This window comes from Contarinia nasturtii, unplaced genomic scaffold (assembly GCF_009176525.2).
Source record: "Contarinia nasturtii isolate CC-2019 unplaced genomic scaffold, AAFC_CNas_1.1 Cnas_scaffold_187, whole genome shotgun sequence".
NCBI classification, from domain to species: Eukaryota; Metazoa; Arthropoda; class Insecta; order Diptera; family Cecidomyiidae; genus Contarinia; species Contarinia nasturtii.
This window is the reverse complement of record NW_022197544.1, coordinates 8,842,455-8,858,667: the sequence shown is the minus strand read 5'-3', so window position 1 is coordinate 8,858,667 and position 16,213 is coordinate 8,842,455. Positions and strand designations below refer to the sequence as shown.

At 31.8% G+C, this 16,213-nt stretch overlaps 1 protein-coding gene across 2 annotated transcripts in view; it reads right to left on the bottom strand.

The window, feature by feature from the left end:
• Nucleotides 1-16,016, bottom strand: part of LOC116352102 — a 54,208-nt gene extending 38,192 nt beyond the window's left edge. The window contains exons 1-2 of one of the 2 annotated variants that reach the window (XM_031784403.1): nucleotides 15,897-16,016; nucleotides 8,624-8,913 (exon numbers count right to left, since the gene is read on the bottom strand). In XM_031784403.1, coding sequence (XP_031640263.1) covers nucleotides 8,624-8,810 — 187 coding nt within the window. In that variant the 5' untranslated portion in view covers nucleotides 8,811-8,913; nucleotides 15,897-16,016. The remainder of the gene's footprint in view (nucleotides 1-8,623; nucleotides 8,914-15,896) is intronic. The other variant, XM_031784404.1, reaches the window with a different exon arrangement.
• Between the last annotated feature and the right edge of the window lie 197 nt (nucleotides 16,017-16,213).

Below are 16,213 nucleotides of genomic sequence, written 5' to 3'. Positions count from 1 at the left end.
CGATCAAATAATTATTAAAACGAAAGTGAGGTTATGTCAACCACTTCATTTTTTATTAATTTAATATTTTTGAATATTGTGCAGTAAATCTCACGAAACTACCGGAAACTACAAAACAAAACAAACAATTTTTTTTTTTTTAATGTAAAAAATGAAAATATTTTTATTTCTACTGTTTTAATAATTTTTTAATCGGTTTATCACGATTGTGACACAAAAGTTAGGTTATGTCAACCAATTCATTTTTGTTGATTTAATATTTTTGAATATTGTGGACAGAAAATCTCACAAAATTAAAAAAAAACAAAAGATTTTTTATTTTCAAAAATGTAAAAAATTAAAATCTATTTATTTCTACTGTTTTAATTTAACAGTTTAACGCAGTTTAATCGATTCATTATGATTTTGCCAAACTGTGACGGCCATATTGTCACAAACTTCGATTAGTACTCGGAATACGCATTAGAGGTGTTGTTAGTTACGGGCATGATCAGGCTTCGATGTAAAATAATTTATTTGAATTCATTTTATTAATTGTCATCGATTTTTCTGAGCAGTCTGCTTCGTAATATCAATGACAACTAATAAAATGAATTGAAGCAAATAATTTCAACTATTATTTTAATATTCTAATTGAAGACTTTTTCCAACTATTCAGGAATAAAAATCTATCCAACTATAGGTATAAGATTGTATATTTTCTATAATCGAGAGTTTTATTATTTTGGAAAAAAATCACAAAATCGATTACTAATATTACTTGATTTTTATGAATAATTTAATATTATTATTGTATCTTATGTTTTTTGATTTTGTTTAATAAAATAGTAATTTAATAAATCGTAATAAATTTATCCATTTTTATCAATGCAAATTCAATTGTTATATTGACTATTACGTTGTTTATTTTAAGTAAATAATATTTGTTTTGTTCAATTTTTTCCTATAATTTATGTTTTCAGTCCCAAAATTCACAAAATATAACCTACTTTCAATTTCACTTATAAAATAATTATTTTATTTTCATACTTTTTCGAACATTTTAATTTCTACGAACGAACGAACGTTCGTTGACAGCTCTGGTTGTAGTTATACATGAAAATGGTTGACACCTTTGTAAAAATGTGTTTCTTTGAAATGATGCTGCTGTTATTGAGCAAGCTTTAAATTTGATCACCTATTTATGTGAAAAATGTTGAGAATTTCAAGCAAATTTCCAAAAATCTTCGGAACGGAATGTTTGGATTTTTCTTTTGTCAGTAGGGTATTCCATAAATTTTTATGATTTAGCGTATATATCCATCGAGATTATCTATGATATGGTTTTCATTTGAATTGCTAATCAGATAGTTGATTCAGACGCACTTAATAACTACTTCCAAATTAGCAGTAAATCGATTTTCAAATGTGACTCAATACAGGCAGCTCATTCATTTTAATTGTTATTTGATGGTCGGCCGAAATGTGAACGATTTAAATGTAATTTTTTCACGCAACACCAGTGCAATTTCGCGGAACAGTCATTGAGATGAATTGGTTATCGGTTTGCCATTTGGTTTTTTTTCTGCACATTTAGTTAATTTGATGCGAAAAGAGATTGTGGAAAATAATTTGAGATAGATTTTGTTTCCCATAGCTTTGGTATTGAGTCGTTTTTCTCGTTCTGATTTCTTGAAGAAACCTTCGTATTAATGGGATGCGAAACAAAAGATTGCAATGAAGTTACACATTAGTCAGCTTTTGTTTGCTATATGGACCGTATAACTTCTGTTGGTGATTTTAGATATTGGTGTATGCATCCTTTGGCAAACACTTTACAACTTTTCGATCAATTAAGGAATGAAAAAATCCATTCAATAAGCACATAACATTTGGTAGGCCAACATAAGAGAACAAAGAGAATTTAATGCATTCATAAGCATGGACAACAAAACTACATGGCTGCGTGTTCACAACGCATAATTTTTTTATTGACAACGGTTTTTAACGGTATCAGTTTCACGCAAACACACACGCATAAACACAATCATTTTCAAAACATTGGTTCGCATGAATAGTTTCATTGGTTCGATGAAATTAGATTCGAATACACCGAATACAAAGATAAGCTTTTCAATTGTTGTTTGATTTCAATAAATTCAATGTTCAATCTGTACAAATATGACAAAAGAAGATTTTGAATACGACAACCATAGCTTCCTGGGGTTCAGATTACCCCCTTTTATAGCCAAAGTCTACCCCTGACAGAACCCCCAGATAAAAGTGACTCTTGTGAGGACTCTCTATGGATGGAAAACTGTCGAAATTGGTTCAACTCAACATAATTCCACCTAATTCTGAGTACTGTTGCCTTGCTATACATACTGCCTTGATTCAATTTCCAAATAATTCGAGAGTTTAGCTCAAATTTTCAATCTGAAAATCTGTTTTGAGTCAAATTTGAATAAGAATTTATCATTTAAACAAAATGATTAATAAAAATGTGCTTAAAGCCATAAAATTAATGCAATAAAACATTTTCGAAATGAAAAAAAAACTAACTGATTGTTTTCTCTATACATTGGCTACAGTAATTACTCAAACATATGACATTGGGCTGATTTGGAATGAAATTAGAATAAATTAAAACGAATTGCAATGATTTTTTTAGACGAATTGCGTAGTAATGGTAGTTTTCCTCTTGCGTATAATATCGACCAATTGATAGAACTTTATAATGTTGAACAACAATATATAAAAAAATAATAGAGGCCAAATTACAGCACCAGTTGGCTGGCTTATTTATATCATTGATAGCTTGTAGGGTTTCTTAGACGAAAAATACGACGAGCTTTCTTTGAGTACAATCGGTACATAATTATTTCTGTATGAGATTGGATGAGCGTATTCACTTTACTTCTTAAACGCCTGGTATGGCATGATGAGGATTAGCTATGCGAATGAATCACATTTTTTTGTTCGTTTTAAGCGAAAAAGTTCATTTTCCCTGTAGACATTCGTTGCGCTATCAAGTCTGTGCTCATTCTCTGATTGCGTTGCAAATACTATTTCCATAACGATAATGGGTTAATCACATTCTATAAAACTAGTCAGGTCGATCCGTTGTCTCTTTGTTTTAGCTTGTCTCACTCTTGTTGTAGTTTTTTTTTGTTCCTCCCGTGCTGTGTACTTTTTTCAAATCAAATGAAGAATTTTAATCGAATTACTCAACGGGGAGAGATTTTAACGAACTGGAATATTTTAACACAAATGAAATTAGATTTTTTTTTGTTTTTTGCAATTTATCACATCGAACTTTTTCGCAATGTTCGATTTTACTTCGATAATTTTCTTTTCCAAAAGTCACACACACACACACACACACACACACACAAGGAAAACTTTAAAATGAACTTAGGCAACCTAATTACTTTTCCATATCAAAAGCCACACCATTGCTACAAAGACACTTAGTTATTAGCGCCATCTAGTTCGTGCGAGAAAAAATCTTCACATTTCACACACGTACTATTGAGTTACTTCACTATGCAATACAGTGAGGGCGCCAGTGAAACGTGTTTAGCAGCAACCCAGTGTCAAAAGCGAATCGTATTGAATTCGTAATGAACATTGTCGATTTGATACGAGCTCCGATTATTTTTTCTCACCAGACAATTAATTAAATGGATTATAACGAATGGTTTTGGTTTGCTCGTTATTTCTCAGCAGTTCACTGCTGAAGCAGATGTACATACGATATTTTTGTCATATTTTATATTGTGTGCAAGAAACAGTTACAATCGAGATTGTTTCCTGTATGCGAATTAGGTGAAACACACACATATATATATATATATATGGGCCCAGAGCACGTATTGCATGTTTGTAATTGAGTACAATGGTTTAAGTAAGATCATTCTTGCGTGTACCAATCATATTTAAGCATACATGGACACCACTCATTTTGAGCTGCACTTTTCACAATGGATTAAATTTAATTTATTGATGCAATTACACGAAAATGTATACATACAGCAAAATGTTTGCGAAAAAACGTGGATTATGATCTGTTTCTTTTCTTCGTATAAAAAAATTGATTTAGACAACATGGGAGATGTTCCATGAAAATCCACATCGAGTAAAGCAAAATTATGACAAACAACAAAAAAAAACACTTGAGCCGAACTCACGAATATTACAGACCATAAAGTATGTATATCATTGTTAGTTGGTGCTTAATTTGAGTCATTAATGCGTTCACATGAATATGCGAATGCACGTATTCGTAGCAATAAGTTCATTGAAACGTCAAAGTATGTAATAGAACAACTGCCTGTATTAGCACTTGATAAACTGATTAATTTAATCTGTGCCTCTTTCGAAAGTGGTTTTTATTTATTCATTCGGTTGGATTAAATTCAAAATCACATTCAATCATTGTCAAAATTTTCAGAGATGGGTAAATTCATAGTGTGATTGTATCAGTTTCTAAGTTCTGATTGAAAATGTTGAAAGTATGCAAAAATCCGTAGAATTATTGTCATGAAAATGTATATAGTCCCGATTCATAAAATGAATAACCAGATTTTCAAAGTTTTGAATTTCAAATCATCTTCTGGTCGTCTACTGATAGCAGCTTAATCATGTGAAATCATTGATGCCTATACATCTTCGTAATAAAACGATATTGGTAAGGCTAAACCAAATGGGGATCAAAATGGATTTAACAAATTATCAATGACGTAGATGGGTTGTTGCTATATTGTGTCGACATTATTATGTCAATAATGTGTGTGTGTATGTCACAACCATTGACGAATTGACCCATTACGTTGAGGGTAAGCTCAAAAATAGGGACAATTAATTAAATCAATATTTACAGCCGAATATAGACGAATTGGTGTAACGGTCGATATCACAACGGCCATTTTTTGTGTCGTATCGTTTGTAATCCAATCCAAAAATCCAGTTAGTATAGCGCTTCTCCAGCACAATAATTAGATTTGTGTGTGTGTGTCAAGAAATGTTGAAGAGCATAAAATTTTATTTTTAGCAATTTCTTTTTGTCACTTTAACATTCCATCAAAAAGTATATTATGTTTTGTTTTCATTCTGGGCAAATGAATTAGCCAACAATATTTGAGTGGAACTGAGATACACACACTTATTTTGGTAAAACGGAAAAGTTTACGTGCGTCGTTTTGTGAAGAAAATACTTTTTTTGGCAACTTGATTATTCATGTTTTACATTTTCTAATTGCGAATCCATCAAATATGAACGAAAACTCCCCTTTTTTAATGAGCAGTTTGTTAAAACATGAAATGCAAATTTTCTGATAAAAAAAACCAACGAGTTCTCGTTTTAATGAAAATTTTGTTAAAACGAAACAAAAAATAAATAAATTGCGACAAAAATCACTGTAGCATTGTTGATTGTGAAATGAAAAATGAAACACATAAAAAAACCGCCAAATGTACAAACACACTCATATATAAATACATGGACCATTTTAAGCCGATGACTACCGGATATTGAATTCGCAACAACAATGGCAATAAATTAATTAAATTCGTTTGACTTCGTTTTTTTGTGTCGCATGTCGTTTCATTCGATTTGATGTGTGGCTGATAAAGTGATTACTTAATTACTTAATTATTTTTTGCTCCTTTCGGTGACCATCAAAATCCAATGTCATTGCCTTAAAATAATTATTTTGATTGATGCTATTGAATTGCCGATTATTTGAATTGTATTTGAAACAATGCATCGAATCCATCGTATATTTTATCTTTCTGAATTATTCCGCTTTAGTCACCACATTTAACTACTGAATATAAGAGCTCAGCGACTATCTTTGTATAAATAAAGAGTGAGCCTGATAATTAGGCTGATCTGTCTTTGTTGATAAATGAGTTGAAAAAAAAAGAGAGCGAACTTTCCATGACGCAAACATTTTTAATTAATTCGAGTTCCTTATGCATGTACTCGAACTCTTGATTTTTCTTCGTTGGCGCGATGTTTCTATTTTAAAACATCACATGCATTCTTCATTGAGACAAACGAGATAGAAGTGCAAAACACCAACAAAAAAAACTGCTATGCTCAAGGAATCTTCGATAGTGTTTTCTTCTTCTTAACACGTAAGCAAAGTTTAAGAGTTTATTTAAAAGAGTTACAACGAAAGCAAGAGAAAAAAAGATTGAACATTAGACAAAAAAAATATATATCCAACTGAGAAATGCTTATAGTCTTATCTCCTTCGGCCGTGGAAAAAACTGATGAAAAAAGAAGAAGAAGAAGGGGAAGAAAAAAATCAACGGAGATTGAGAGGCTCATGGCTCACTAAAGCTGAATGCCAATCGATTTGGCAAAATGAAAAACGACAACTAACTGGTAAATCATTATAATGCGCTATTTGTTCGCATCGCATTCACACGAAATAGAACACACACACAAAAAAAATAATTCTTTCACATAACGTAATTTTATCGAAAATATTTTCACAATTCAATGTGAAAAAATGTTTGTGTTTGATTTTCCCATTCTACATTTTATTGTAGCACATTCTACATAGCCCTAACGGCGAAAATTTTTGAACTGCATCTTACCTAAGATTTGCTTGAATCGTTTGTGTACGAACGATGGCTCTAGTTTTGTTTGCTTCGAATTGTTTTTTTTTTCTTTCGCGTACGTTATATCACAAACCGTTCGAATCGATTAATTTCCTTTTCTTTAAATTTGTGTTTTTTTATATTTAATATTTTTGTTCTTCAAACACCAAACAAAATTCGTTTTTATTTTTTAATCTGAAAGAATAAGTGCAAATTGAATGAAACAGGGCAACATACAAATGGATTGAACGAAATATAAATTGATAACCAAATGAATTGAATTTTGTTGTGGGAATAAATTCAAGACGAGAAATGAAGAAAAAAAAATATTATGAATTTTTTTCTCTCTCTCGCTCTTAGAAAAAGCTCTGAATAAGGATTTGAAAACAAAAGAAAATGACAAACGATTGAGATTTGATCGAACTAGAAAAACTAAAACCAAAAAAAAAATCGTTATGTACAGTGAGCACGGAACGAACTGAATACTTTCCACTAGAAGAAGAAAACTGGCTGTGTATCGAGAAATCACGTGCGACTATCAATATAAAGCGCGAACAAATGATGATGTTCCTGGTTGTTGTGTGCATACAATCTGGTGCTTTTTGTTGACGAACGGCATTAAATGCTTGCCCTTCTCAACATCATTCGGCTTATTCGGATGTTCGTCACACACAAATACAGGCGCACACACAACCCAATATACGTACCAAACCGAAAGCCAAACAAATATATTCAACGATCGAATATTCATATTTTACATACACAAACATGAAGAAAATGTGCACGCATACTGGCTCATATCTTCAGGCCATTTTGGACTCGATTCAATCTCGGTGGAGAAATAAACTTGCAAAATATCAGTTCAGGAATAAAAGCAAACGCAAGCGCATAAAACACAGAAAAAAAAACTTGTTTAATGGAATCCAACAGAGATGCTTATTCATCAAATGGAATAAACTAATACATACCATTCAAATGGATAAAAAAGCTTATCGTATAAGAGCTTTTATCACACTTTACATATAAAAGCATTGGCCAATGAAATAACATTAAGCCAAGGCTCAAACTTAAGATTTCATGAGCTTTCTTCAAGCTCTGTTGAGTGCTTATATACTTATTTTGTTCAATAAAATCGTCTCTTGGACTGGCACAGATTTTCTCATAAAAAAGCTCTTCGTTGTGTTTAATTGAAATTATTATTAAGCTTCAAACGGCTTTTCTTGACTTCCGTTAATGTTTTGAATTTATACAAGTACGTTTGATTTTCCCGTCGTTTTTTTCCATAAAATAGCGTTTAGAAGTTTTCCTCCTTTAGAGGTCTTTTCCAATTATTATAAAATGTATATCGTAATTTAGTTCATCGAATGATTTTTTTATATTTGAATATGTATTCAATTAGAGAATGACATTGTTGTCATAGTTACACCAATAAGTGGGTGTTTTTAATGTGTTAAATAGTTCAATGTTACCTATCGAATTTTACACTTTTGTGGTCTAAATAGCTTTGAATAAATGGAACAAAATATTTGTGTCATGTATTTCTCAGAATAGACGTACGTTTGAATCGTCCATCATTTAGACAGACGCTCTTTGCGTTGCGGCACGCCGTTACACAATATATTCATAAAATCAATTTGAATAAAATTTGGCATTAAATTTATGCATTTTCTGCATTCACCATCCATCAGAATAAAGTTGTATTAATGTGTTCTTTTGCATTTGAATTAAAGTATTTGCAAAGTTATAGAAAAAAATTATGATGAATTTTTGTTCGCAAAATCAATTTTCATTATAAAAAAGTTTGCGATAAAGAAAACCCAGTCTCAGACTTTCCCAACTCTTATCTTTACCAAAATTTGAGCATGATTCCTTAGCGAAAACCTTCGTTTTTTTTTTCGGCTACTAAGTACGTGATTGATACATCGTTAACAAATGTATATATAAAAAAAAATTATGGAGAACAATAGCCTAGGAGCTAAGCATATTAAATAACTAATGCGATGTTAGCTTAAATATTTTACATGTTACCAACCTTCGTTTGCTTTGTCGTCGGATTTGGTGTCGTGTCCGTTTATTAGTTTTTCACTTTTTGCGCTTTTCGACGCCTTTTCACTCTTCGCCGAATTTCGTGCGCTCTGATTTGTTTCATTGTTGGTATCGATATCACCATTGTTTTCGGTCACCGCACTTTTTTGCTCTTGGCTCGTATTACAACCCATTCTGTATCGAACTGTTTTTTTGCACCACGCACACTTGCAGCTTTGTCTTGGTTGATTCACAAAATTAAAATATTAAATTTCGTGGCTCCCAATCTCAAATAAACTGAAATATTATTAAATCATTAACGCGCTACTCTCCTTTTTCTTTTTCATCGAATAATCACATCATGTACAGATTTCAGTATTTATTTTTTTATCGGTTTATCCAATCAGAAGGCAACAACAACAATTATTTTTTATTTGTTGTTTGTGCTATTTTTTTGGTACTTCGATATTTATTTTGATTCCGTTTTTTTTTTTTTGTTATAAAAAATTGTTCAATCGGTTTGGCACACAATTCAACCTACTTTTGTTGAACCGAATCATTCTTTATTAAAATAAAATGATATTTTCTTTCATCGAATGTAGGCAGGCAACTAAGTTTTTTTCCGCTTCAACGTTTATTTGCTTTGGATTTCAAAATGTATTTGACTTAAAATGTAATAATTCATTAAGATCTTGGTTCATTGAATATGACCGAGCATAAAGGTGCACCGCCGCGGTTCAGATAGGAAATTGTAAAGATTTGAACCGCACGCGAAATAGTTGTGAAATAAAAAGAAACTTTTTTGATTGTTGTTTATGTAAGTCGAGTCAATAAATTGTGCTTACATCATAAAAATAAGAACGAATTTGCAGAAAACTTAGCCAAATGAACGATATGGTAGTGATGAAGCAACATAAACAAAACAACGTGTAGATCGATTCGTATACAACTTGCTTACAGTCATATACTTAGGAAGTAAAGTGCAAGTAAAACAAAATTTCCTCGAGATTTCAACAACAACAGAAATTCAAAATAAACGGAAAATGTTTTGCTACTTTTGTAAATAATAGAAGCGCCGTCGTTTGTCTCTCATGGATTTTAAGTCGTAGTCACTTTGCCGAAGTGAAAATGAATACTACAAATATAAAAAAAACGATAAAGAGATGTATACATGCGATACATGCATTTTCCATGTTAAATTTTAGACGCTTTTGAATATATTGTTTAATCAATTTTTACACCTGATATTCCAAATGACACGTGTCTATGCGATTTTATAGAATGTAAACGGGATTATCCTTTGTTGCGACCATGAATTGCTTGTTTAGCTACCGGTTAAAAGGATTATTTACACATATTGATTATTCAAAAAAGAAATTCCAAAAACATCGAATTAAACACTTACACAGAATTGTCTACGTATGCTTTTGAAAAAAAGAAATTTTTACTTTCAACAATGATTCAACAGTTGCACCAATATGCACTACAAGCACACACAAAAAAAACAATCGACACTACAATGGTGACATGGTGCTCCGGTATACAGTCTCTTGATCAATTGAAATTGTTGAGTTCAATGACGAGCAATTTAAACAATGAAAAGAAAAACCCGCTTCCATCGTCTTGAAAATACGAAGAGGAATTAAAACCATTGGTCTTGTTGCCGCCACATTGGCTCAAAGGAAACCAAGTGCCGAGACATTCAAAAGTGGAGCATATATTCGCGTTTTAGTATGTCAACGAAATTTTCGGTGTGTACGTGTGCCATGCTAACCGATTATTTGTTTTTATCGCTTCAATTTTCAGACAATAAACCACCACGTACATCGTACATGCACATACAATGAGAATTGGTTTGAATCACCAACAAACAAGCAACTACCAATTTATCAACAAAAGAGGAAATTTATGCTCCCTTCATATTTCCAATTTGTGTATATTCTCTCTTTTTTTTATTATTCAGCTCTGCCGCGTGATAAATGGCGTTTTCTCTTCTTGTTTGCTTAGTTAGTTGTGTTGTATGGTGTCAGAAGAAGAAGAAACCGAATAGAGGGTGAATTGCTGTGCATACAGCTGTTGTAGCTCTGTCTGTTTAAAATCAATGCACATACGAGTATATTCCTAATATTTAAAGAGAAAACAACCTCTTTTACAACGAAACTTAAATGTATTGTGTGTGTATTTCAAAAATGCAAACGCTTGCATTTACCCAGTATTCACATCTGACAGTATTTAGTTTCTAAGCGAAGCAACATGTTGCAATTCACATCAAATGGAGTTTCATTAAAGGTTATTAAGAAGGCTCCATGAAAGTGGTTCATATACAAACAACACTTTTACCGTGTTCCGTGAAATTTATGGCTGGAAATGTATTACTCATTCTTCGAGAAAAAAAAACACCACTTTCACGAATTTCAAATTGAAAATGTCAACGACGAAGGAAATGTGGATACCGTTTCTTGAAAATATCACAAAATTCTTAGATTTCATATCAATGGATAAATTTAGACTCAGATCGTATTTTCAATAATTTCATGGCTCTTGAACACCAGCGACAACAAAAACAAAATGAAACTAGTTGAATGAGGTTTCTTTTGTGGATTACTGTGTGTTCGACAGAATTCCTTTTTCCAACAGGTAATTAAAATATACAGGCGAATGAATGAAGTGAAATTTCTTTCATGAAATAAATTGTGCCACAAAATTGGCCGCATGATTTATTGAAACTTGTATGATGGTTTCAAAAAGAAAGAACGAAAAAAAATGCTGATTAATTTCAAATAAATCAATAAATAGCCATGCTTACTTTGATTCGAATTTTTTTTCTCAAGCTACCATTTCAATTTTGACTTCATTTTAGATACATGAAAATACACACAAAAAAATTTGCGGTAAATTTTAATGTAAATGCGGTTACTGAGTAGTGTGTGGTTAAATTTAAAGGCAATGCGGTTAAAATTTCGTCATTTGGATTCTTTAATATTAGAATTCACCGCAATTTACCGCATTCATACAAAAATGACCGCACACGCATAAGAGTAAAAGTCAAACATTCAATCCACCATATTCGAGTATGAATTGATTGTTATAAAACATTCTCGTTAAATACATGAAACTATTCATGTATACATATTATTTATTTATCTTTATTATTTGAATTCAAGAAAAAAGACAAAAAATGACGAACAGAGTAGTATTTCGTCCAAAAAACACCGCCGTAGATTTGCATCAAATAATAAAGATAAATAAATAATATGTATTATAAAAAGAATAGTTTCATGTATTTAACGAGAATGTTTTATAACAATCAATTCATACTCGAATATGGTGGATTGAATGTTTGACTTTTACTCTTATGCGTGTGCGGTCATTTTTGTATGAATGCGGTAAATTGCGGTGAATTCTAATATTAAAGAATCCAAATGACGAAATTTTAACCGCATTGCCTTAAAATTTAACCACACACTACTCAGTAACCGCTTTTACATTAAATTTTTCCGCAAATTTTTTTGTGTGTACTCGTTGGAAAATGCTGTTCACTATCTTAATGTAAAAATGGTGCCGAACTGTATCCTTTGTATTTAAAAAAAACATCCGTTTTAACTGTCGGAAAAAAAGACTGCCTCATTTCGGTATAATAAATATTACAAAAATGAATCTCTTTTTTTTTCCTGTAAATAATCATTTTTCAAAAGATATTCGTAATGAATCCATGATACACCGGTGAATGAAAAAGCGAACACCAGATGAGAGCCTGAAACCCAAAACAAGTTATAAAAATTCTTTTCGGAAAAAAAGCATAAGAATGTGTTTTAAATGAAAAATACGATAGAAAAAAACTGAGAGTTAAAAGAGCATATACAGAACTGAGAACTAAAACAGAATATAATTTCAGTTAGCGACAAAACAAACAAGCGATATGTTATATTTTAACTCTCAGTTTTTATTCTTCTCATTTTTGCTCTGAAAGTAAATATGTTTTTATTTGACTCCGAAAAATATTATATTTAGCTTTCGTCACAATGCGTTGCATTTTTGCTCTTTCATGTAATATGACACGAGATTAACTTAGTGAATTGTTTGTCAACATTCTCTCTTTCAAAAATGATTTGGATACAACGAGGCATCTTTTCGCTTTCGCCGTTTTAATGTGTGATCGAAGGAACAGCGTTTTTTACTCCAGTTTGATTTTGAATAGTACGAATTGAAAATCAGTTTTTGTTGGAGCAGATCAATTTTGGTGCAGTACTTTCCCGAACTCGTACAGATTGATAGCACATTGAACACTTTTTCAGCAATTTGTCTATTGCCTTTTGTTGTATGCGCCATTACAATATTCTTTTGCGATATTTTTTATACAAAAGCGGTCTACGTACACGTTTTTTCGATCGTTCAGTAGATATTCACTAGCCTATTTATCTAATAATAATGTGAACTGAAAAACAATGATTTGAATTTCAAATTTTGAATTAAGAAATCGACAAATAGTTTTGTCGTTGCAGATCAAAAAAAAAAAAAATAAGATTTTACAGATACGCATAATACACAACATGAAATTCGGTGCGAATACGACCAGCATATTTGTATATCTTCGGTGTGTTAGCGAATAACGGTAAATTGCTGTTGGATTTACACTGGTCAATGCATAAATATAGGAACCACAGTAACTCATCGTGTCGCAGTAGCGACGTGAAATTAGAGCATTTGTTTTTGTTTATTTTATTGCTTTGTAAACAAATTCTTCTATTACATTTTGTTCTATACGAATCCAAATAAAATGTTTTTGACGAAAAGCAAATATAATATTTATCGGTGCCAAATAAACACAAATACATTTTCAGTGCTAAAATGAGAAGAATAAAAACTGAGAGTTAAAATACAACATACGGAATTGAGAGTAAAAACAGCAAATCGATATATGCTACTTTTACTCTCAGTATTCTATGTGTTGTTTTAACTCTCAGTTTTCTATATTCTCGTTTTGCGCTCAATAATTTCTTATGCTCTTTTTCCGAAAAGAATTTTTATAATTTGTTTTGGGTTTCAGGCTCTCAGATGATACTCGAATGAGGTTTCATTTTGCTACCGTAAACTTGGAAACTTGAAGCTGAAAATAATATGATGCATCGAACGAAAAAAAACTTTCCTGAATTACATCCATCCAGCACTCATTTTATTCAAAGTTCATTAGCTAAATGCCTTGTATTTCACATTCACTGACAAATTAAAAACAAATGATTGATATGTATTGTTGACAACAACGAAATCAATCATATATCTTTTTTTTATGAAGAAATGAAAAAAAAACTTTGGGACCGAAAATATTTTGTCCACTTAATTGCTTTTTTACATTGGCACTTGATGAAGCGTCACTGCATAAATGCGCTTTTACTCATTGTCATGTGTCGTTCCTCATTTTCATTGAACACTTTTTTTTCAAGCCGACTACTATTTTGTTTTTCATCAATTTCTCGTTTTTTTTTCCAGCTTATTGTGGAAATTTTTTACAAAGTGGTACGTCACGCTGATTGCATCGTTGCCACTTGAGTTGAGCAATATTCAAATTTCTATATCGTTTATATACAATTATACATACATATATAAATGTGTGTACGATGTATGTTGAAATAAATATTGGACATTATCGATAAAAAGGAAATTAAATTGGATGTATGTAAATTAGCGCATCGTATACATCGGTAGGTGTGTGTTTTTTTGCTCGTTCACTTGATTCTCCTAAATAGCTTCTATAATCAACCAGTAACATTTCCATCAAACGATTTGTTGAAGAAGATACAACGTATTTTCAAAGGACGCGCTAGTGATTTTTGGGGTGTAATAATAAATGTGTTTCGCTTGGTGCGCGTGTGTGTGTGTGTCTGATGAAGTGAAATGTGGCCCATTCCACCAAAAATGAAATTTTCATATAAATATTGATAAATAATGGAATTTTCATTTGGGAAGGAGGTGGGGACGGTATAACAATCTAATACACGGATCAACATGCACAAAACATATTCAACACACGCAACAAAACTTTGTCTGATGCACTTTTTCCCGTATTGGATTTCTGTGTATATGATTTTATGTTAGTTTTTGATATGTTTTAAATAATGACCGATAAGAGTATGGCACAACCGTACATTTACATTGCCAAAAATTTCCCCGAAAATAAATGTTCATACATATTCATCGAATTTTTATCCACAATTCAAATCACAATAAATAAGAAACACGAATTTTTTTATACATATTTTCGAAATGTTGTCGTTGGAAAAAATGCTACAAGTTCAAGGTGTATATAGAAAAATTACCGTTCCATGGAAAATTTATACATAAATAATAATTGTACATGGAATAAAAAGAGAATTTGTATTGGTCAAAATGTTTTGTTGTAGCCAAATATCATTCACATTTCTTGGAAACCGTGTTTAACGACTAACATTCATCTATGTCCAGTTGAGTCATTGATTTGTCTTGAGTGAAGGCGCCCCCTTCAAAAAATGGTTTTAACTGTGTGTATTGGTTTTGGTGGCTTTATGGTTTATGGTTGCATCGAATAATTTGAATGCGTATGAACAATGTTTTTCAGCACATCCTTTTTCATTCTGTATCTGTGATTGGTTGCGTTTATCTCATTCTTTTGCTTTTTCTTTATCTCATTCGATTCTGTAAACCATTCAAACCGCAGCACACACAAAAATTCATTTATTGTTTGAACATCTCAACACAGTTTGTACACGAAACACAAACTAGCCGAGGAATTTCCCGCATGAGCAATTTGCGTACCCTAGCAACCATGAACACACGCTTCAGTGTTTTCGTATACGGTGTTGTTTATTTGAATGATTCGATTTAGATAAATGGCGACTGCAAATATCAACAATTTCATATTCATATACACACACGCACACGCACACATGTACACCAACGAATTCATGCAATGGACCACAAAATTCAAATTTGATTGATGAAACACGGCTTAAATGTGGCACACAAAAATCACTCAACTTCATTTTTGTCATCATTTAAGAATTGATAAAGATGATGGCAACTCAAGATTGTGTCAATAAGTTGAGTAAATCACCGATAAGCTCATAAAAGCATGCTGTTGACCCCTTAATTGATTCCTTTCCTCTAATATATATATATGCGATGTACCAAAAAAAGAAACACGCACTTTCGATTGAGTGTGTAAACGTGGTTTTCGATTAAAATAAATCCAAACGGATAAACAATGCCGAATCGTGACAAAGAAGAAAAAAAAGATTTTTTATTACATTTTCTTGTCACTTTATCTCACTTTGTGGAAACGGAACAACAAAATGAATTGATTCACAGTACACGCAACAAACACAAGTGACACTACATGTGAGTGATGGTAAACGACTGACTGGATAAAAACATCCTCACTATATATGCGTTTCACGATAATTCACAACAAACGTCTAACAACAGTTCACGTTCTCTCTGTGCACCGTTGCCCATAGCCAACAATCCACCGCACAATTTCTCTCATTCTCTCTCTCTCTCTCTCTCTCTCTCTCTCTCACACACACACACACACACACACACACACACACACACACACACACAC